The sequence below is a fragment of the Anastrepha obliqua genome, chromosome 2 (genome assembly GCF_027943255.1).
Source record: "Anastrepha obliqua isolate idAnaObli1 chromosome 2, idAnaObli1_1.0, whole genome shotgun sequence".
Taxonomy (NCBI): Eukaryota; Metazoa; Arthropoda; class Insecta; order Diptera; family Tephritidae; genus Anastrepha; species Anastrepha obliqua.
In genome coordinates, this window is record NC_072893.1 from 118,282,331 (window position 1) to 118,305,285 (window position 22,955).

The following is a 22,955-nucleotide window of genomic DNA, read 5'->3' on the forward strand; positions in this document are numbered from 1 at the left end:
TGTTGATGGAATAATGGATCACAAGCAATATCTTTCAATTTTAAAACGAAATTTAATTCAAAGTGCTGAAAAATTGGGTATAAAGGAACAATTTTATTTTTACCAAGACAATGATCCCAAGCATAAGGCGCTTGATGTTCGCTTGTGGTTGATGTATAACTACCCGGAAGTGCTCGAAACTCCACCACAGTCCCCTGATATAAACGTCATTGAGCATTTATGGGCGCATTTGGAGAATAAACTCAAAAATCACAAAATTTCAAACAAAAAGGACCTCGAAGCTGCTCTTAAGGACGAATGGGCTAAAATTGATCCTTCCGTTTGCAGAAATTTGGTGGAGTCAAAGCCGAAACGACTAAATCCTGTTATTAAATCCAAAGGGTTTCCCACAAAATATTAATTTTTATTTTTATTGGCTTTTAAAGTAAAATTAATTTCCATGTCCGAGTTCTTTTTTGGGTTGAATTCTCCTCATTTTGAAAGTTTTTTGTTATTGTAAAAGAAGTGCACACGACTTATCTTATGTTTTTGTTATTTTTTAAATTATATAAATACAGTGCACTCGCGGTAACTCGAATAGCCGCTAAGACGAACGACGTGCTAACTCGAACACATTTTTTTCCCTATTGACTAGTTTGTAACTCGAACAATATTAAAGCGCTATAACTCGAACAAAAAAACAAATTTATTTGTACACACATTCTTTTCAAACATGTACATTTTGTACATACATACATATGTAATAGTATATGTATATAAATTATATGTATACTAGTGTATTGTCCATATGAATATTTCGACGTTAATATCCCGATAGTTTTCTGGGAACAACATCTTGCATTGACCAAATTGCTTTAAATTTGTCATTTGTAGTGTATCAGTGCATGTGAGTAATGGATCGTAAAAGGTGAAGTGTTTAACATTAAAAGAGAGGGCTGAAGTCCTTAACAAAATTAAACGTGGATGTAGTGTTACTTCTCTAGCGAAGGAATATGGGGTAGCCAAGTCCACCATAAGTCTTATAAAAAAGAAAGACAAGGCAATTTTAAAAGCAGTAAACAACACGTTTTTGGGTCCTGGGAAGAGGAGAACTTTAAAAGCTTCTGAGTTTCCTAAAATGAAAGCCGCTTTATACAAATGGTTTCTGTCCCAAAGAAAAAAGAATTACCCAATAAGTGGACTCATCTTGAAAGAACATAACATTAAAAACATAATTTACAGGTCGAATTTACGCTTTATGATGTTAACAAATGGAATGATGGTGCCGAATTTACCGACACAGAAGTAATAATTGAAACTAGTGATTCTGAGTCTGAGTTTAACAACACAACTGAGACATGTGAGCGGATGTCATCTGAGGGGGCAGTTAGCTCTATCAATAAGGTAATTCAGTGGGCCACAACTGAACAAGTAAGCCCCGCAAAGGTTAACACTCTTCAACATTGCTGCAGGCAAGAAAAGACAAACACACATTACAACTTTCTTTTCGGCCTAACTTTTCTGTTAAAGCTGACTTTTTTTGTGTAACTGACACAAAGACTGCCAAATATTTGATGAAAAATATTGAAACGAATTAATTATTTTAAACATATTCATGTTCATATCCATATGTAAATAAATAAATAAATTTAATTGAAAAAAATCGATACCGATGACTGTTTTTTTAACATAGCAAACTCAATTGATAAGTCGAACAAATTCGATAAATCGAACAGCGCCTGTTTTAATTAGTTCGAGTTATCGCGAGTGCACTGTAAAGCATTTAGAAATCGAAAAATATTGTTTCAAATTGCCTTTATTTTAGCAGTGTTTTTTATACAAAGTTTTAACTAAGGTTTGTCCAAGTTCTTTATTGAGCCACTGTAGGTACATACATACATTTTCTTCAATTGCCAAACGCCTAATTTCTAACACGAATCATCATTAGGCATTTCACAAATTGACACCGGCAGCCATTCAGCGCATTGAGTCATTTAAGATTTCTGAGTAACTGCATTTAATTCGCAAGTGACTGAGGCTGGGAATTTACCTATGTACAATACACTCACTCGCATATTTAACGGGAAGGCCAAAATAACAAATCAAAGCACGCACCTTGAGCGAATGTAGTTGAGTTCGCAGAACCCACCACACAATTACAAATACAGTTACATAAATTATGCAATCAAAGCAAAATAATGAGAGATGACTTAATAGAGAAATAGCAAGTTGAAAAGAGTACATCAGCACATTTTAATGGGTGCGTTCACTTGTAAAAACAAAGATTAAAATTAACAAAAACAAAAAATCTTTGTGCTACTTATAATAGCTTTTCATGTTTTTGTAAAAAAATATTTTAAATGTATGTATGCGTGTATGAACATACATAATATGCACTTTAATACTTGAACTAGAAATATTGATTTTAATTATAAAAGAGGGGTTTCTCTAAGCTTTGCACAGTTGCAGCAGTGGAGAGCACTGCAAAATCCTATGCAAGAGTACGAGAGCATCTCTATTGCCGAATTGTAGCAATAATAAAAGAAACAACAATAAACAGCTAGCACAGAATGGCATTTGCTTGCCCGCATTTCCTTCCAAGAAAATATCGAAATTATAGAAAGGCGATATGAACAGTTCTGGCTGAACTTTTTTTTTTTTTTTTTAATTTGCATTAATTTTTTATAAAAAATATAGTTCATTCTACAACAAATATCACATAAATCTAAATATTAAACTTTATTCAAGATTTAAAAAAATTGGTAAATTTTCATAAAAATTAAAAGATTTTTTTATTCGAACTAAAAAAAATTAAGTACGCAGTTTTATAAAAAAAAAGAAATAGTTGACGGGTACACTTCTGTTAGGTGTTAGGCGGAGTTTCTACTCCTATTTGTGGTGTGCTTTTGCTGTTTTCCACAAATGGAGGGCCTACAGTTTCAAGCCGAGTCCGGCAAATGATATTTTTTTATCAGAAGATTTTTTATGGCAGAAATACAGTCAAAGCTTTATAGCACATTAAAATTTAGTACAATAAAAAAACAAGTTTGAAGTAGCTACAAATTCTTGTTTGTTTTTGATAATTTTTCCCCTAACAACAAATTTTCTTTACAAAAAAAAAAACAAACAAAAAATCTGGTACATTCGTTATATAATATGATTTATAAAACAACAAATACTATAATATAAAAAAATTATGAAAATTAAAAAAGGGTCTTTTCATTCCGTGCGTTTCTGTTGATTCATTAAAAAAAAAAACTGGTGCATTCGTTATATGATTTATAAAAAACCAATAATATAAAGAAATTGTGAAAATTAAAAAAATAGACTTTTTCATTCCGTACGTTTCTGTTGATTCACTGCACACGTTTGAGGCTTCTTGCGTAGCACTCTTGAATAGGGTCGTTTTTGTGGAGTACTCTCCACTCGCTGGCAAGGATGATAGATTACCAAGCTTGGCGTTGGTTTGCGGCCATCCGGAGCATAATTGAGCGAGCACCTTCGGTTGCCACGTGACTGGGACTCGGCAGCCGAATTTTGCCTGCTCATTTCAAACGAATTCACACAGTCGTTGTTCAGCCCACAACGAAGTAACATAGGCCAAGACTGCATTATTTTTTTTCGTCTTTCACCAACACAATCTCAGTTTTTTCGTAAGCAAATCGCTGTCAAAACCCTGTTAAGTCGACAAATCAGCTGGTATCTTCAAAATCGCTGAGAGCCAGTTTACGGTCTGATGTTGGCCACACCTCTGTATTCTGTACATCATGGTTTTAGCGCTAAATTCTCAACAGTATGATGCTTCACATATATATCTATAATTGTTAAAGGTGAGGTGATTTCTTCAAAACGATTAAATTAATTTCCGGAAAAAATTAAATTTTTCTTATATCTAGAAGTGAAATAATTTTACGCTTTAGCTTTACCCAATACTTAAAGTTTGTTTTTGCACTTCCTTTTGCAAAAATAATATGCTTAAGAAGCATATTTTGGTTACATCATTCACTTTGTTAATAACCATTTTAAAATTTTTTCTTAACTATTTCCCCGAAATTCTTAAATAAGAATTGAGCCATACTTTAACTGTTCAGACGCTTTAAAAGCTTAGTATTTGAAGATAAAGTGATTTATTTTTAACTGTGTTTTGTGTTTATATACTGTTTTTAGTGGTCTGCGATAAAAAAATTAAATGTAAATGTATCATAAATCCATTCAAAGCTTTAATACTGATAAAATATCTGTTTACTTTTTTTTACCGCTCACTGTTCACATTTTGCGTAGTTTCTTTTTCTCACTGGTAATGACTCTCACTCTACACAACAACTCTACCAGTCATAGTCGCATCCACTTGAATTTCAAATTATTAACTAATCTAACTGTTATCAACAAAAAAAAAAAAAACGAAGCATTTAAAGCATACCAAAATAAATTTGCAATAGATATTTTAGTAGGAAATATTACGTGGGTTGCTATTTGTATTACTGGCTTTGGTCACTTTTGGTGTTGTTCCGCGCAATCTGACGTTTCCACTGTAAGGTTTGAAATATTTCACCATAAACGCACCCAGAATATAATGGGATGTGAGCGCTATATGAGTTTTTTTTTTACTTTTTTCCTTTTATTACTTTTTTTTACTTCTTTCCTTTTTTACTTACTTTTTCTCATTTTCCCCCTCTTTTTTTCCTTTTTCCCCTTTTTAACTATTTTTCTTTTTTTTTTACTTCTTTTCATTTTTTTTTAACTTTTTTATACTTTACTTTTTTTTTCTTGAGTTCTTTCTTGTTTTCTTTCTTTTTTCTTTTGTTTTTTAATTGACGCTTTCACCCGTTTTGAGTGTTTCACCGAGGTGCTCCTCCTATTTGTGGCGTGGGACCTACAGCCTTAAGCCGACTTGGAACGACAGCTGGATATTTTATGAGGAGCTTTTTCATATAAGAAATACACGCGGAAGCTTACCATTGTCTGCCGAGTGGCGTGCGCTATTAGAAAAAACTTTTTCTATCTTTTGGTGTTTCATGTACGGTGTTGTTGTTTTTACCGTGCCTTTAAAAATCAATTCGGCAAAAAAAAAAATTTTTTTGAATCGTAAAACTGGTACAATTAATTTTCGCGTGATCGTTATTCGCTCACTGACGAATTCCGCAAAGGTCACTCAAAATCAGTTGTTGCGCCAGAAAATGTCGATAGAAAATAATTGATCAAGATCTTCGTGTCACAAACCGTGAGATTGAGGCATCCTTAGGCATTAGTAAGACGAGCTTTAATAATATTTTGCATCACCTTCTTGTAGAAAGGGTTTGGTCGCCTTGAATTGAACACAATTTAAAAAATGTCCGGCAAGCGTTTTAGAAAGCGCTTCGAAAGTTGGCTCAAACGAAAGCAAAAGTGTATTGATCATCATGGAGAATATTTGGAAAAACAATAAAACCAAGTCCTTCTCCAACTCGATCTTTCCAACGCAGTGGAGGCCTTCCTCTTCCTCTGCTACCACCAGCTGGTACCGCATCGAACACTTTCAGAGCCGGCGCGTTTGTATGCATTCGGACGACATGACCTAGCCAACGAAGCCACTGAGTCTTTATTCACTGCGCTATGTCTATGTCATAGTAAACCTCATACAGTTCATTGTACCATCGCCTGCGATAGTCGCCGTCGCCAACGTGCAAAGGTCCAAAAATCTTCCGCAAAATCTTTCTCTCAAACACTCCAAGCGTCGCTTCATCGGATATTGTCATTATCCACGCTTCTACGCCATACGTTACGACAGGCATGATGAGAGCCTTATAAAGTGTTAGTTTTCTTCGTCGAGAGAGGACTTTACGAGCAACCCTCGTAATACATGACAACAATTCGACTTTGGACATTTCAACAACAAACTCACAGAAGCTTATTGCGAGCACGTAAATACGTACGTAGATCTGGTCGGTGATTCATAATCGTTTAGCGGCTTGTTGGCAGTGGGAAAAAACGAAAACTATATTTGTACTCGCATGATAAGCATGAATATTTTATTTTGATCGAACAGTTGTTGACATATGCGATAGTTGTTGTTTTCGATTTTTTTTCCTAATGTAGGTTTGTTTGTATTTAATTGAGTGTTTTTAAATGGGTTTAGGATTCTAAATTGAAATAAAGAATAGACGGGTTGACTAATCAGCATTTATCGGTGGATACTTTCATGATAATTACAAATTGTCTGGGGCATGCGGCCATCAGGGAAAGTCTGAAGAACGTCATTTTGAAGCACCAGTACATTTCCCGTACTCTTTCAAGTATTTCAAAGCTCATATCACGAATAACGGGCTCTATTACGCCGCTTCCAAGGTTTATATTTATGTACTTGTAAATCAATGATCTCAAATAGCGCCACAAAAAGTAGTCCAGAAGCCTCAAATCATATGATCTTAAAGGATCCGCATATTTCTGAAGCTAATCTCAAGCCCTTCGCAGCTCATTCGTCAAATCGAAGGTAAGTCGTTTTGGCCGCATACTCGATTCTCCGAGATCTTCGCGCCAAAAACTCCAATGAATTTTGGTGCACCAATAGTGTAATATCGCTCCAAATGCGTCACATTTCTCGAGTGTGTTGATTCCTTCGGACGGGTCAGTGGTCCCACGCAACTACTGTTCGACAGTAAGATATGTGTTGGAATTTAAGGTGCCCATACTCCTCTTGCAACTACTGTACTAGCTGTGTAACTGATGTTTTTCACGGCAGGTTTCTTCTTCTTCTTAGCATCACAGTCCTTGGTGATGCATTGCTTCATCCACAACCTTGCGCCATCTGTCCATATGTAAGGCTACCTCCTTCCACCACCGCACGTTTAGCTTTCCAAGGTTAACTTCCACGTCTTTGAGCCATCTCTTTCTGGGGCGTCCTCTGCTTCGGCCTCCAACAAGGCGTAATTTAACTGCGAATCGAGTTGTTCTCTCTTTGGGAATTCTAAACACGCATCCGAGCTATCTTATCCTCTCGGCAGGGTTACTACTCAATATTCATGAGTAAAGCTCGAGTTAGATGCGTGAAGAAATCTATTGATTTTGAATGGTTGTTGCAATTAAGGATGATAGATTACAGTCATGTCATCGGGGATTCAATGGGAGAACTCTTTTGGCACGTATTCAAAGGTTTTAAGATTCAAGTTGAAAGATGTTTAAGGGGTTAGGGGTAGTCAGAGGCCCGAAAAAATTATGATTTTCACGAATTTTTTTTTGCTACTTAATTAATTTATTTAACAAAAATAAAAACATAGCATAAAAACATCATGTTTTAACTTGACTTCACCAAAATTTCAAAAAAAAAAAATTAATAATTGCAAAAGTTATCGCTGTTTGTGTGAAGCCCGTTTCTCCAGAAGTCCCTTGCGGTGAACATCACAAGTCCTTGCAGATTCATCTAAAACCAATCGGACAAGAAAAATTAGTTTTATTAATAGATAATCTTGTGCCTGATCGAAGCTTTTTTTTTTCAAAATGAACAAAATGGCGGCCTCAGAAAATTTTTTCCAGATTTTAGAAAAAAAAACAACAGTTAATTGTTAAAAAAAAAATCGAAATTTTTGAAAAAAAAAATCCTTCGATCAGGCACAAGTTTTTTATGTTTTTCAAAAGCTGTATAAATTTTATTGAAATCTACGTAGCGGTTTTTAAGTTACAGTGTTCACCAGTTTGAAAAACATAGTTTTGAGAAAACGCATTTAAAGTTTTGCTATCGGCTCCGGAGCGGCCGAGCGCCCTTTGTTAATTGTTGAATAACTTGAAAAGTATTTGTCGGATTCACTTCAAATTTTTACACAATATTTTTAAAACATTATACTTTAAGAAAATGCAAAAAAAAAATCGATTTTTTGAAAATTCTGACTACCCCTAACCCCTTAATGTATTTTTAGTAAAACAAAGTATTGGGTCTCGTTTTTACTGCGCGAAAGCTATCGATATCGATAACTATCGTTTGACAGCTGAGAATGGCAAACTGTTGTTACATATCTATTCGGTAAGGTTTGGCACGCCATTATGAATCGTTTAGCGCGAGAACGAGGCAAATTGTATGCATTTACTTAAAAAAAAGACCTGTTCGCGAAGCTCAGTTCATAGAGCACTCGCAACATCATCGGCCCTTATTTCTATCGAAATGTGGAAGGAGCAGTCGTTACGGTGAATGGCGATCACTATCGAGCCATGCTGATTGAATTTTTGTTTCCAAAAATTGATCAGCTAAACATCGACGATATTGAGTTTCAACAAGACGGCGCGCAACTTTACACACGGCGCGCTTGAGAATCGATTTATTGCAATTTTCAAGCCACCATTCACCTCTTGCCTCATGAATTGAGTGACGTTTGTGTGTGGCACTTTCGATGAAAGCTTTTCTCGTGTCTAAAAACAATCTTGTATATGATACGAGGTACTCACTTTTGGCCAGAAAAAGTGCCTGATATGAGGTTCTCATTTTAGGCACGGAATAAGGATACCTTCCGCCACTCGATGTTTTAGGTCAAAGGGTTAACTTAATACAGTCCGAATTATTGGAAAAAATAGTCAAAGATTGGACTCATTGAATGGCCCATGGAACTCGTAGACGCGGCGGACATATGCCGAATATTATATTCCAAAAATAAATGACATGAAATTATCTACCAGATTATAATAAAAAAAAATTCATTCCAACAATATTTCTGTTTCGTATTATGATTTTATGTTCTCAAGCTCTTTAAAAATCACCCGATACATAATTTTCCACATAAAGTTAGAAATACATAAGTCGCATTCATTAAAGATTGTGGCACTAGACCAACAACAATGTTTTGTAGGTTTGATTGCCACGGCAAAGTATTGTCAAAGTAGAAAACAAAAAATGAATTCGCCTTGTTTCATTCTGTGCTGACAGCCACATGGACACGGCGAAAAAAAACAAATCAGCTGATTTACCGATACTACCCAAGGTGAACAGAGTATCTAAGGTGGCGCCATTAAAAAACAGTTACTTTATTTTTTGCGATTTTGGCAAGTCTGACGTCAACTCCCTTCGCAATACACAATAAACAAAAGTAGGCGAAATTAGATTTTTGTGAAAATTTTGAATGGCTTGGTAGTTATGTGATTTGAGGGATTTGAACTAATCAAACTAATGAAAATGTGCCGTGTGTTAAATAGTGAAAGCACAAAATTAATATAAGCCTCCAAATGCAGTTTGTTTTCGTTTTTATGCGGAAGACGCCGTGGCAAGGAAGTATGTGTGTGTGCGTATAATTTCTTGTGTTTGGTTGTTTCCATTGCTTTCGGCTACTCTTCTTCTTCACAAACAAGTAATTTCCCTACCTTTCGCTTGTATGGGCTCTTATGACAGAGCGAATTCGGAAGGCGCAATCTTGTATTCCCTCATTCTTGAACATCAGCTTTAATAGATTCGCAAAAATGTCAAATACATAAAACTATGTAATATTTCAATTTGAAAACCAAAAAAACACCCAAGCGCAAGTTTAACTTCGGCAAATCTAAAGCGTATTCCTTAAGGGTGGTGGCACAAGGCCAACAACAATGTTCTGTACGTTTGATTGTCAAAGTAAAGTATTGGGAAACTAGAAAACAAATAATGAATTCGCCTTGTTTCATTCTGAGCTGACAGCCACATGGACACGTCCAAAGAAAAAAACAAATCAGCTGATTTACCAACTCCACCCTTTAAGGGGGGGGTAAGGGATAAAAATCGATTTTTTTTTTGCATGTTATTGTAGTAAAACATTTCAAAAATACCGTGTTAAAATTTTAAGTCAATCCGAGCAAAACTTTTTAAGTTATAGAGCATAAAGCCGAGCCGCCTCAAACATCTGCCGAGACGCAGCAGTTGCGCGCGTAGTCCGTTACAAACTTTAAACGCGGTTTTCTCGAACCTTTTTTTTTAAAGTGCGTAGTCATTGGCATTTGAAAACTACTCAACCGATCCTTTTGAAATTTTGCACACATATTTTACATATAAAAAACCTCCTCCCAACGTTTTTTTTCGCCATTTTTTTTTATATTAGGATGGTTTTACACCTACAAAATGGCGGCATTTTTTCGTCAAAAATCACTTTTTACTTCAAACGACTACCAAATGGCTGAAAATGAAAATAAATCGTCAAAATAAACGTTGGGAGGAAGTTTAACTCATACTTTAACTAAATTATTCGATTTTTTTGATTTCAGATGATTCTACGCTGAGATATGCTGACTACTGCAAAATGTATTTTTGAAAAGACGTCTACGTAAATGTGCTCTCATTCGCTCATTTTGCAATATTTTTACATAAAAATTTTATCAAATATTCTTGAAATGTTACTTTATAATATGCAACAACTTTTAATAAACTGACTTGAACCGTTTCGCTACAATAAATTCATGAAAAAAGTGTTTTTTTTTTAGCGTTTATCCCTTACCCCCCCCTTAATAGATTCGCCTTGCGCAAATCTAAATTCTCTTCCTTTTATTTCGAAACACATTTATTTGAGTGATTTGTAGTCAGTTTACCTAAGAATATCTAAAAACAGATTGTCTATTCAGTCTATAATATTTTTTTCTTGAACTCTTTACTTCCATTCTCTATCTAAGTTAAATCCAGTTATTATTATTTTGAGTTTAAAAAGTCAGTATTTCAATAAATTTTAACCCTTGCAGAGTGATTCCCGAGAAAACACAACCTCCCAAAGAATTTTCACTGCTTTCGCGCACTGCCGACACAGAACAGAAGGCGTGGCGTAAACGACAAATCGCCTACAAACTTACCAAACGCGGCAATGTCACGCAAGCCGTCACCGACATAATACTCTGTTCGAAATTGAAAGTGGCACCGGAGGGCTTCAAATTAGCTGGGTAAACTACTTTTTTTTCAAAATCACATATTTTCCAACTGAACGTTTTTGTTTTGCTCTCCTTCTTATAGCGACATAAATGGCGTATTGATTTGCTACAAAACTGGTGCCATACCCACACGTTCACCGCCACCCGTACCGGGTATAGCGCCACAGCTGCTGAATGGTGGCAGTGCGAGTAACATCAGCAATGGTAGCAGTGAGGTGGAAAAGGCGTTGAATCGTTTGAATTTGAGCGGCGGTGCCGCTAATTGGAACGGGCCACCCAAACATCCGGTGGGTATTGTATATAGTGTAGACTTGCATACATACAAACATATGAGAAATTGAAACTATTATCATATTATATTTTGACTTTTGTTGTTTATTCCATTCTAGCTACCGCCTGTGCCCAGTGACCATGACTACGAAGAAATACAGGCTTCATATCAAATCAAGTCACCACAACGGCCTGCACCGCGTCCTCCCTTCACAGCCCATATGGCTACAAATACTTCACTACATAGTGTAGGCACTTTGGGTGCCTACTCGGAGGTAGAGGGTGTGCCATTCATCATAAATCCAACACTAAAACGTGCTACGGAAAATGATGTGAGTGAAAGTATTGTTGGTGTTGTTACAAAATTTTAATATTAAGACTGGAAAAAGATCTTCGTGTACTTGTATGTAGGTAGTCTCTGACTAATAACCGCAGGGAATCCGAGCACTCTGACCAAAACTGAATCGTAAAAGGTCAACATGTCTGTTTGGATTCAACAGATGAACTACCAGCGTCCTCATAGGTGTTTTAACGGGTCACTGCACTATTGGCACAGTAGCCAGAAGAATGGGTGTATCGCACAATGACTTCTGCAGGAGCTGTCGGAGGAGTCGGTACACCACCTCCTCTGTGAATGTCCGTGCCAAATATCTTGGCGATTATTTCTTTGAGCACTTGGGGAAATTTGCCAAATGTCTCACTGGACGGACTATAGTTACCTTCTTAAAAAGATCTAAGTGGTTTAGGCAACTTAGTTAGGGGAAGGAAAACAGGTGCAGGTATCACAATGGGCCTTAGGGCCACCGAGTGTCTTGTGTTAAACAAGCAACCTGACTAACCTAACTTAACCTGTATACAGAGGTGGTTTATCCATAAACAGTGGCGACAAATTGACCTTAGAGCTATGCGCGAATGGACTTCTTTTCTTAGAATTTCTTGTAAAAGCCGAAACTGCTAAAAACGATGTCGAGAAAAATGTGACCAAAGTGACCAGCCCTTATGTACTTAAATATAATACAGGGTGGCTGATGAATTTTGCTACATTAAGAAACTCAAATAACTTTTTTTTAGTGTATGGAATTCATTTATTTTTTTTTTCAAGTTGAAGGTCATTAAATTTTATTAAATGTAGCTTAACTAGTTTTGAAAATAATTGAATTTAAATGCCCCCCATGCTCGTTGACACAAGTGCGGCATCTTAGTAAAAAGTTGTTCATTGCTGCTTTGAGAGTTGCGACATCAATAGCCGCAATTGTTGCCCGAATGGATTGTTTTAGTTCATCCAAATTTGTTGGCTTTGTTTTATAAACTTCTTGTTTACATAAACCCCACAAGAAAAAGTCAGGTGCAGTAAGGTCAGGCGACCTGGGGGGCCAACGAAATTCGGAGTTTCTTGAAATCAGTTTATTGGGAAATTTTCGTCGCAACTCTGTCATAACAGTCTGGGCTATGTGAGACGTTGCCACATCTTGTTGAAACCACACAGAGTTGAAAGGAATTCTCTTTCGGCGTAGTTCTGGATAGAAAAATTCTTTCAGCATTTTCAAATAACGGTCTCCAGTAACCGTAACGGTGTGACCATTTTCTTCAAAAAAATAAGGCCCTACAATACAGCGTGAAGAAACCGCACACCACACTGTCACGCGAAGAGGATGCAACTCCGTCCGTGGCGTATCTGTGGGTTAGAAGTACTCCATATTCGACAATTTTGTTTGTTCACATTGCCGTTTAAATCGAAATGGGCCTCATCAGACATGAAAAGGAAGTTTAACATGTTTTGGTCTTCCTCCACCATTTGCAGGATCTTCTGGCAAAATTCCAAGCGAATCGGCAAGTCTGCTGCATTCAGCTTGTTAACCATTTGAATTTTGTAGGGAAATAAGTCTAAATCTTTGTGCATTATTGTTTGCAAAGACTGTCGGCTGACACCAAGTTGAGCAGATAAGCTTCTTGTTGAAACCCTTGGATTGCTTTGTATAGCTGCAGCTACAGCAGCGATCGTTTCCTCCGTCCGAATTGGTGGGTTTCGATGATAAGGCCTTCTTGCGACTGTTCCTTGCTCAGCAAAATTATTCACCAGTCTCATTATGGTCCATCTGCTCGGGGGATCGCCGCCAAACATCCGCCTGTACTCTCTCTGTACCAAAACTACGAACTCCAGTGCGTGATAGCGGCGGACTATCCAAATTCTTGTTTGCGTGTCCCAGTTATCCATTTTAATAAATTTTAAAGATCAATCTGCAAATTAAAACAAAAATGGAACAGATAACTTAAAAAGAAAAAAAGTTATTCAATTTTTTTTTGGTAGCGGCTTTCATCAGCCACCCTGTATATAAATCAAAAACCAAAACTCAACTCAAAAGGCAAAGGTCGCAAAAGACCATGAGATCGCAGTGCAAACCTGTTATATCATAGAATCAAATCTAAAACTCAACTCACTCTGTTAAAAATCCGTTGAAGCAGCACATTTCCTAGGCCTAAATGTCGAAGATCCGGATGATAAAACAGTTTCATTGTGCTTAACGATCCGAAAGAAAGTAATAATAGAGACTTAACTCCTGAAACAGTTTATTTCTTTGGCCAAAGATTTGATGACTTCGACGATGATAACTTTCGGGCTAGCCAACATTGGCAGGGCGTTAATAATCTGCTTACTTACATTCTTACGGCTACAACCGTGTGTCGGTTTTGGCCAAATCCAGTTAGGAATTTTGAGTGCTGACAGGTCCTGCAGCACTTGGTCCTTCCAACGGAGATGTGACCTTCCTCTTCCTCGTCTTCATTTTTGTCGTACCGTGTCGTAGATTCGCCTTGCTGGAGGGTCTACTTTCATACAGGTGACATGGCCAAGCCAGCGTATACGCTGTATTTTTACACGCTTAACTATGTCCATGCCCAATTGGAGAAAGAAAATGGGACGCCCGAGGAAAAGGTGGCTAGAAGATGTGGAAGCTTATCTTAGGAAAATGCGCATGCAATGTTGAAGGGAAGTGGCTGTAAATCGAGAACGATGACAAGAAGCTGTGCGTTCCCATGACAGTCGGTTCTACGTTACCGGAACGACCCGGATTTATATCCGGCCAAGGACTGTCACTTCAGCGGCATTCCCCATATGCATATGTATGGGGAATGTTTATGCTGCTACAACAACAACAACAAGAAGCTGTGAAGGAAGCAATGGTTCACCAAGAACTGTGACGCTAAGAAGAAGAAGAACTATGTCCATGCCCGTATATAGCTAATACAGCTCACTGTTCCACCGTACGCGGTACTCCTCACTAACGCGGCCAAAGATCTTACGTAGAGTTTTTCTCGATTCCAGGTCAAAATCCCGAAAACACATGCCCGAATGGACATTCACCCGAAACCCAATCACCCGAAAATAATTTACCCGAATAAATTTGCCCGAACACGAATACCCGAATCTTATTAATTTTCCCGAAAAATGCCCGAAAAATGCCCGAAAAAATAAAAATAAATTTTATATAAAAATGTTAATAAATAATTAAAATTCAAAATTTTGTAAACAAGTTTTAATTATATGGCATGGTGTGAAAGAAATTGAATTGTGTGAATTTAGGATATTTGAATGTTGTATGCTAAATTAGTTAAGTATTCCAAAATTTTGTTTTCTTCTTTATATCTTTGGTATTCTTCCGTTATTGTGCGTAATCGTTTTTGGAGTGATATCCAGGTTTGACGTGGTGTCGCTCTAACTTGGGCGGATGTTCATGAGGAGATTTTTTAGGGCCTTTTAAAACTATTAACTCAGAAACTGTCTGCAATGTAATTGCCCGCGCTTTGCATTCTTTTCTTCGAACCAATTGACAGTCCCAATAGAATTGATTATTTTTCGACGGTTTGGATCTGACATAAATGTATCCTCCGATTATTAATTTTTTTCCGACAAGTTGTCCCACTTCCTCAATTTCTTCCATTTTTATGAATAATTAAGAACGAATGACTGACTGATGAATTTGACACAAGAATTTTGACAACATTTGTTATGAATAAATAAAGGAATAGCACTCTTTTGTTCTTTTCTTGCATGTACTTCAAGTGTATACTAATTCTTAATTATTTTAAATTTTTTTTTCTTTTCGGGTAAAAGGATTCGGGCAAATGGGTTCGGGCGAAGACGTTCGGGCAAAAAAATTCGGGAAACTGTCAATTCGGGGAAATATACATTCGGGCGTGTGGATTCGGGCGGGTGTTTTCGGGCGTTTGGGCGTAAACAGTTTTTCTCTCGAAGACTCCCAAACTTTCTCGTCTGCTGTTGACATCGTCCATGCTTCTGCGCCATATAGCCGGACGGGAATGGTGAGTGGTTCGTAAAGTGTCATTTTGGTCCGTCGAGAGAGAGCTCTACTTCTGAATTGTCTACGGAACCCAAAATAACACCTGTTGGCAAGAGTTTTTCCGTTTGAGCTCCAAGCTGACGTAATTTCTGTTGTTAATGCTGGTCCCAGTGTAGACAAAGTCCATCCTGCTACATTAGCAATATCGAGTTGCGCCGGTAACGTAGACTAGCCAAGGACTGTCTGCCACTTCAGCTGCATTTCCAAAAAATGTATGACAAATGATTTATGATGTTACAACAACAACATGTCTGTCGACGTGCAAGTAGCCAAATGCTCACTTGCCGCTTTGTCCCTTTCGAGTATCACTTTTTCCTATCGCCGCCTCCTGGTCAGGCTTAGGCAGCACTGCCATTTGAATAAAAGTCACAAACAATCACTTGTTCCGTACATATCCTCAAAATATGAGTTAGAGTTTCTGAATGATATTCTTATACTACCAGAAAGATGGCTGAAACATGTACATTTTTTAAATATTTAAATTTTTAAAAATATTTTTTTATTTTTTTTTTATTATGATTTTATTTTTTTTTTAATTTTTTTATTTTTTTTTTATAAATATTATATATTATATACATCTTGTTAAAAAATATCTGAAATTTTATAAACAATTCTATGCCAAAATTTGTTACAAAAGTCAATTTTTCTTCTTTTTTTTTGTTTCTTGAGAAGCCGCCATTTTATTAAAAAACAATATTTTCCTCTATGATTCTATTAAATACAGATAATAAATAAAGATTCTTCTTTTTTTTTTTTTGATTTTCAATGAAGCAACTCAGAGATTTTGTGCCCAACGTAAATCGACTTTTTAGGAGGCATCTTTTGGAAGATTAATTTAATGTTCGCAAGACAATCGGTTCTAAGCTACCGGCACAAGCCAGATTTATATACAGCAAAGGACTGATTCTTCAGCCGCATTCGTTAAAACTTATGGGAATTTTTTGTTAGCTGTTACAAAAATAAAAATATAGAAGCGTTATTAAAAAAAAGTTCGAGGGTACAACAATAAGTACATAAATGAGAAAATAATTTGAAATGTCTTTCCAGAAAAAAATCTTTAAAGATCGCTTTTTTCGCTTCCTTACTGTGTTGATGCAATTTTAGATCAACAATTTAGATGCAATTTTTTTTTTACTATTTTTTTTGTTTTTTAATTTTTTTTTACTATTTCTGTTTCTGGTTTTAATTTTTTTTATTATTTTTTTTTTGGTTTGTAATTTATTTTTATATTTTTTTTTGTTCTTTTAATTATTTTTTTATATTTATATATTTTTTTATATATTTTTTAATTGTTTTTATACATATATAATATTTTTATATTTTTTTTTATTAATTTTTAATAATTTAATAATAACCAAATATTAAGGTTTTTTTAATATTTTTTTATACATTTTTTTAAGTACATATTTGTCTTACGTCAAAAATTTCGATAGCCTGTATAAGTTCCCATATACTACAATCAACGTAGAAAGAAAGTATAATTTAGACGTAATTTTTTTTTTACTATTTCTTTTTGTAATTTTTTTTATATTTTTTTTTATATTCTTTTTATATTATTTTTTATATCAGTCAGTCACCACAGTCAACGTCAAAAGAAAGTGTACACTATACATATATTGAAAAGTTTTGCCTATACTTTTTAATTTTTTAGCAAATATTTTTTTTTTTTTATAAAAATATAGTTCATACTACAACCAAACCATATAAACTTTGTGATTTTTTTTTTTTTTATATTAATTCTGCAAATTTTCATCAAAATTTCAAACGATTCACTCCGAAAAATGCAGCTCAATTAATTTTGGTATAATAAAGTGTCAGTCTAAAGTAGATAAAAAATCAAATGGATTTTGACAATTTTTTCCGTTGGCGGTCATGCGATTTTTTTTCACCCAACATCCGTCAGCGGAAAAAATTCCTAAAAATCAATGCGTTTTTTGAACCACTTTGGGTGCGCAGTTTTATAGGCACTGAATTATATTAAAAAAAATCATGAAAAGTAAAAAAAAAATCAAGAAAAGTAAAAAAAAATTCATAAAAATTAATAAAAAAATCATTAAAAGTAAAAAAAATTCATGAAAATTAAAAAAAAAAATCATGAAAAGTAAAAAAAGCAAATTCATGAAGAGTAAAAAAAAAACTTTCATGAAAAGTAAAAAAAAAGTTAATTAAAACCATCGCTAAGCTAATTAGTTGCACGCCACGTATTTATGCAAAATGAAAAAAAAAAATGTTTGAAACCTTCTCTTCTCTTTCCAGTTACCCACACTGCCACAAATTGCGGACGTGCTTAAAGGACTCGATTATGATTTTCAATTAGAGCGACAAATACTCTGCACTATGAAATCATCAGCATCGAAAAATCCATTTTTCAAATAAACAAAAAAACTTGTGCGAATAAGCAGGAATTATTCAAATTTAATTGAAAAATACACAAACATCTTAATACATTAAAATCAGCTGTTATGAAAAAACCCGTTAAGAATTATATTAACTAAAGAATTTCGAAAACGTTTTGTCAGAAATTACAAAAATAAAAAACAAAAATCAATTGTTGAATGCTTTTTCAAAAAAGTATCTGAAATAAAACAAAATTTAATAACAATAAACAACTAAGAATTCGTAAAAACAATTGAGTGCACACACACGCGCGTTTACTTGACTGTAGTGAGTTTATCAAAAAAATAAAAAATACATAAAACCAAAATAAAAAATAAAAAGCAACTGCATCTATCCAATGCATGCTACACATTTGTACTGTACGTACATACATACGCACTTTTTTCTAACTAAAATTTACGCTAACCTCTGCCACTGTCTGCTCGACAATTTCGTTTTGATTCTAAAATACATAATTTCTTTTATTTTTATTTATAATAATACTTTAGTGAACTTTTAGAGATCGCAATCAAAGACTTTTTCATCATTCATCATTTCCGCATCCTTGTGCCTTTCACCCGCATCAAATAACACTATTTTCTGCGCTTAAATGCATAATTATATCTTTTTATTTTTTTATATTATTTACTCTAATCATAGATTTATTTATATAACTCTCACCCTTCAGCCTTCTTCACTCTCACACAACTTTAATGTACACCAATTATTGTGATCAATTTTTGTCATAACAGAATAAAAAGCATATAAAAATATTTATATTAAATTCGAAAGTAAATAAATATTATATGTTAAAAATCGGTAACAGCAAATAAAAATTGGTTTTATATATTTATAAAAAAAAAACAACAAAAACTATTTACGACCACATTATATATACAAATATACATATGTTAATTTAATATAGTTTATTGTATAAAAAAACAAAACTAAGTATCCTTAAAATCGGGCATACCAACAAATACGAGTATATACATACATACAAACATGCATACATGCGTACACTTAGTTTAGTTGTTAATTGATTGTAATAGTATTAAGTACTTGTGTATGCATTAGGAGTTAAAATTAATAAACCTGTACACAAATTAAAACATAAATAAAAAATAATAACAACAATTAACAATGTAATATATAAAAATTATAGGAACGAAGCATACTGTTCCTCACCACATTTCACATAAACTGTGCTGTAATTACACTTCGATCGCATTTAACGAAATCAGCAACATAATTCTAAAACATAAACTTGTAGACCACTGTGCTTACGCCGACGACGTTTTCCTACTATGCAAAGCGAAGGATGTTTCCGAATCCAATCAAATCCTTGAAGATGTTTTGAAAGAAATTGAGGACTGGACCATAACTTCAGGGGCAAAAATTTCGCTCGAAAAGGCTACACATATGCAAAAAGACCAAATGCGATTATCACACCCACTCAATAAAACTAAACCAACAACCAATCGAAAACGTCCAAGAACTCCGTATATTAGGACTCATATTCACAAAAAACTACTCTTGGAAGAAACATCTCCTAAAACTAAAGAAAGACCTGCAGCCTAGAATCAATTTACTATCTTACCTATCACACAAAGGGTATGTTCACATAAACACACTTATACACATCACTAAGGCAATAATCATAAGCAAAATTGACTACGGTCTTTTCTTAATATCATAAAATCCATATACAACAAAGCTATCAGAAGCAGCCTATTTGCCTTCCGCACCACCCCAATAAGAATCCTTCATATTGAATCTGGCTTGCCTACACTTGAAGAACGAATCCAAGAAATCAACTCTAAACTTATTCCAAAAACACTTTTCTTAAATACATCAATTATAAAAGATGACGTAAAAAAACTGCTACCATCCAAAAGAAGCTACAACGTTACGCCTGCGCTACTCAAAATCATTAATGTTTCCCGCGGATATAACTTAGAAACAAAACCGCAAACACTCTCCTATTATAATCCTCCTTGGAAATTAAGCACTCACACATGTGATACCACATTTCATACACATAAAAAAGACAACACCACCAATCCAATATTTAAGCAGCTTTTTCTCGAAAAAGTCAATACCCATAAAAATAACGGCTGGTCAATAGTCTTTACTGACGGATCTAGAACGGAAGACAATGTTGCATTCAGCGTAACATCCGAAGATGGCATATTTTTAAGTTTAAAAACCATGTTCCCTTACTCTTCTATATTCTCGGCAGAAGCAGCGGCAATACACGAAGCTATGGTGTTATCTATCCAGAAAAAGACGAAAACCATAATATGCTCCGACAGTTTGTCAGTCATTCAAGCGGCTAGTAATCCCACTTGCAACAAATGGGAAACTGTTAATCAAATAAGGGATTTGCTAAAAAAAAAACAGTAAATTACTAAAACTGCTGTGGGTCCCAGGACGCACAGGTATCGAGGGAAACACATATGCCGATAATGCAGCGAAATTCGCTTGGAATACCCCAATTATAACCAGCCCAAAAACAGAAAGACTCGATATAAAACGACATATAAATACATGCATAATACACAAACAGCGGCAATCATTAAAAAACTACAAGCACGAACACTATTCTAATATTAATAAGAATGGAAACCCTCCACTCTACCCAACAAATATACACGAACAAACCAAACATTGGACCATATCCTCAACAAATGTCCAAATCACGCCAACGCAAGAAAAGAAATACTAAACTCAGAACAAATAAGCGACATCCTCGCCATTCCCAGTCATTCAAACATCGAAAAAATAAGCAAATTCATTAAAACTATCGAAATGACAATATAACAAATAATCCAGACACCCACAGACGACACAGAGCTGATGGCCTTTGCAGCCAATGCTCAAACATAATTTTAGTACTGGTATTCATACCAGTCACTAAATAATAATAATAATAATAAATACACTGCTTTTCAAACCATGTCGTCTGACAAATTATAATATGAAGGGGGCTCAATGAGTACCCGTGTTAGAAATTTTTTTTTTTATTTATTTATTTATTTATATAAGCTTATACAATGTAAATTTACATATGTACAACCTAAAAACATGCAGCGCTAGCATCAGAGGCTATCAGCTGGAGAAATTAAAACAGCATTCTTTAAAAAAAAAATTATTTTTCAACATGCAGGGTCCGGCATTCGAAGTGTAACCAACTTCGGACTGCTCGCGCAGCTCATGCACATCTGATTGCGGATGCACGGGCTGTCTGTCAGTTGGCTTAATGGCAGTCCAGAGTATTGTTTATAAGCCCGTGGAAGCATTTTGCAGAGAGTAAACACGAGAAAAGAAAATCAGTAATGGATTTCAAACGTAATAGTGGGATTGTATTATATCATATTTGGATAATCACAACCAGCGATTGTTCGTGAGCTCGAGCACCTTAAAGTAAATAAAGTTTTTGTTTATCGCACCATTACTCGTTACAATGATACTGGTAGCATCACGAAACGTCATGAAGGTGGTCATCAAAGACTGCAAAGTCACGTGACGTGATTCTAAAAGAGAGGAAGCGACCTGAGGAAATCCCCGACGAAGTGCCAATCAAATGGTGAAAGAACTGAAAATATCTGACCGTAGCATCCACCGCATACTGAAAAATTATCTCAATGTCAAACCTTACAAGTTTCAAAAGGCGCATGATCTCACACCAAAGCAGCAACAAGTCAGACTTGAGAGAGCGAAGGAGTTGCTTTGCTTGGCCGAAAACGGTCAATTTCGGAACATTATGTTTTTTGACGAGAAAATTTTTCAAATTGAGCAGTTCATAAACTCCCAAAACGATGGGGTTTATTTGACCAACCGTTCGTTCATACGAGAATTTGAGTAATCGATTGGCCACCAGGAGGAAGCACACGCCACAGGTAATGGTTTGGGGCGCTGTAACCGAAGATGTCCGCTCTCCAATCGTTTTCATTGAGCCTGGCGTCAAGGTAAATGCGAAATATTATCGGGGAAAGTATTCTGGAGGTTGCTTTGAAGCCGTGGGCCGACAAATATTTCGGTGGCAGACCATGAACGTTTCAACAGCACTCGGCAACGTCTCACAAAGCGCGAGTGAACCAAGAATGGCTAAAAAACAACGTTCCGAACTTCATGACGTCTACAAAATAGCTTTGAAACTCATCAGACGCGAATCCGATGGATTATTCTTTTTGGGCCATTATAGAGAGCAAGATCCGAACTAAAAGATTCACCAGTCTCGAGGCGCTGAAAAAAGCAATTGTCCGCGAGTGGGCCAAAATAAAATAAAATAAAAAAGTCACATTCGGGCAGCTTGCGATTCGTTTCTGGACCGTCTCAAGGCCATAGTCAAGTCAAAAGGTGGTCATATCGAACAAAAGTAAATTGAGTAAAGTAAAGTAAGTAAAGTAAAAGTAATTTTTGTTATTTTCACACATTTTTTACTTTGAATTGAACAAAAGTAATTTTCCAAGCTAAATTTATGGGCTTTTTAATTGGTTTCACTTCGAGTGCCGGACCCTGTACTTACATTTTCCCATTTGTAGATTCATAGCGAACTTTCGGCCAAGTAAAGACGCATTTATATTTGTGCTGGACAAAATTAAGGATAAATTTCATTGACACCAGTCATTATCCAAAATGCTATTGCTAAAATTGTGTTGTGTGCTAAGATTATTGTGCTCATGGCAGTTACTAACAACTGTGGGGAATGAATTTCAATTCAGAGTTTCGCTTATTTTAAGGCCGAAATTTTGGTCAAAAATCGATTTTTTTTTTGAGAAACCGCCATTTTGTCGAAAAAATGTATTTTACTTATTCCTTCGATTAACTACTAGATTTAACATTACTTTAACGAAATCTGGTTGGTTTTTTTAATTTCAGAGGATTCAGTTCAGAGATATAGTGGTCACCACAAAACATCTGCTTTGAGAGGAGCTCCCGAAGATCAGCTGTAGTTCCTTCCGAAATAAATATTTTTACTAATACTAAGTTTTAAAATACAGTTAAAAGGTAACATAATATGTGTACAAACTTTTAGATCAATAAACTCAAAAGTTTTCTCAGAATAAATTCTGGAAAATTCGCTTTTTTCGGCCTTCTAACAGTGTATAGCCCCTTAAAGGAGATACTACC

General features: G+C 35.3%; 1 protein-coding gene across 2 annotated transcripts in view; it reads left to right on the forward strand.

Moving 5' to 3' along the window:
• LOC129236851 (multivesicular body subunit 12A) overlaps positions 1-18,949 on the forward strand; it is a 132,380-nt gene extending 113,431 nt beyond the window's left edge. For both annotated transcript variants that reach the window (XM_054871113.1, XM_054871112.1), the window contains exons 4-7: positions 10,633-10,827; positions 10,898-11,102; positions 11,205-11,417; positions 17,700-18,949. In XM_054871113.1, coding sequence (XP_054727088.1) covers positions 10,633-10,827; positions 10,898-11,102; positions 11,205-11,417; positions 17,700-17,819 — 733 coding nt within the window. In that variant the 3' untranslated portion in view covers positions 17,820-18,949. The remainder of the gene's footprint in view (positions 1-10,632; positions 10,828-10,897; positions 11,103-11,204; positions 11,418-17,699) is intronic.
• Positions 18,950-22,955: the final 4,006 nt, after the last annotated feature.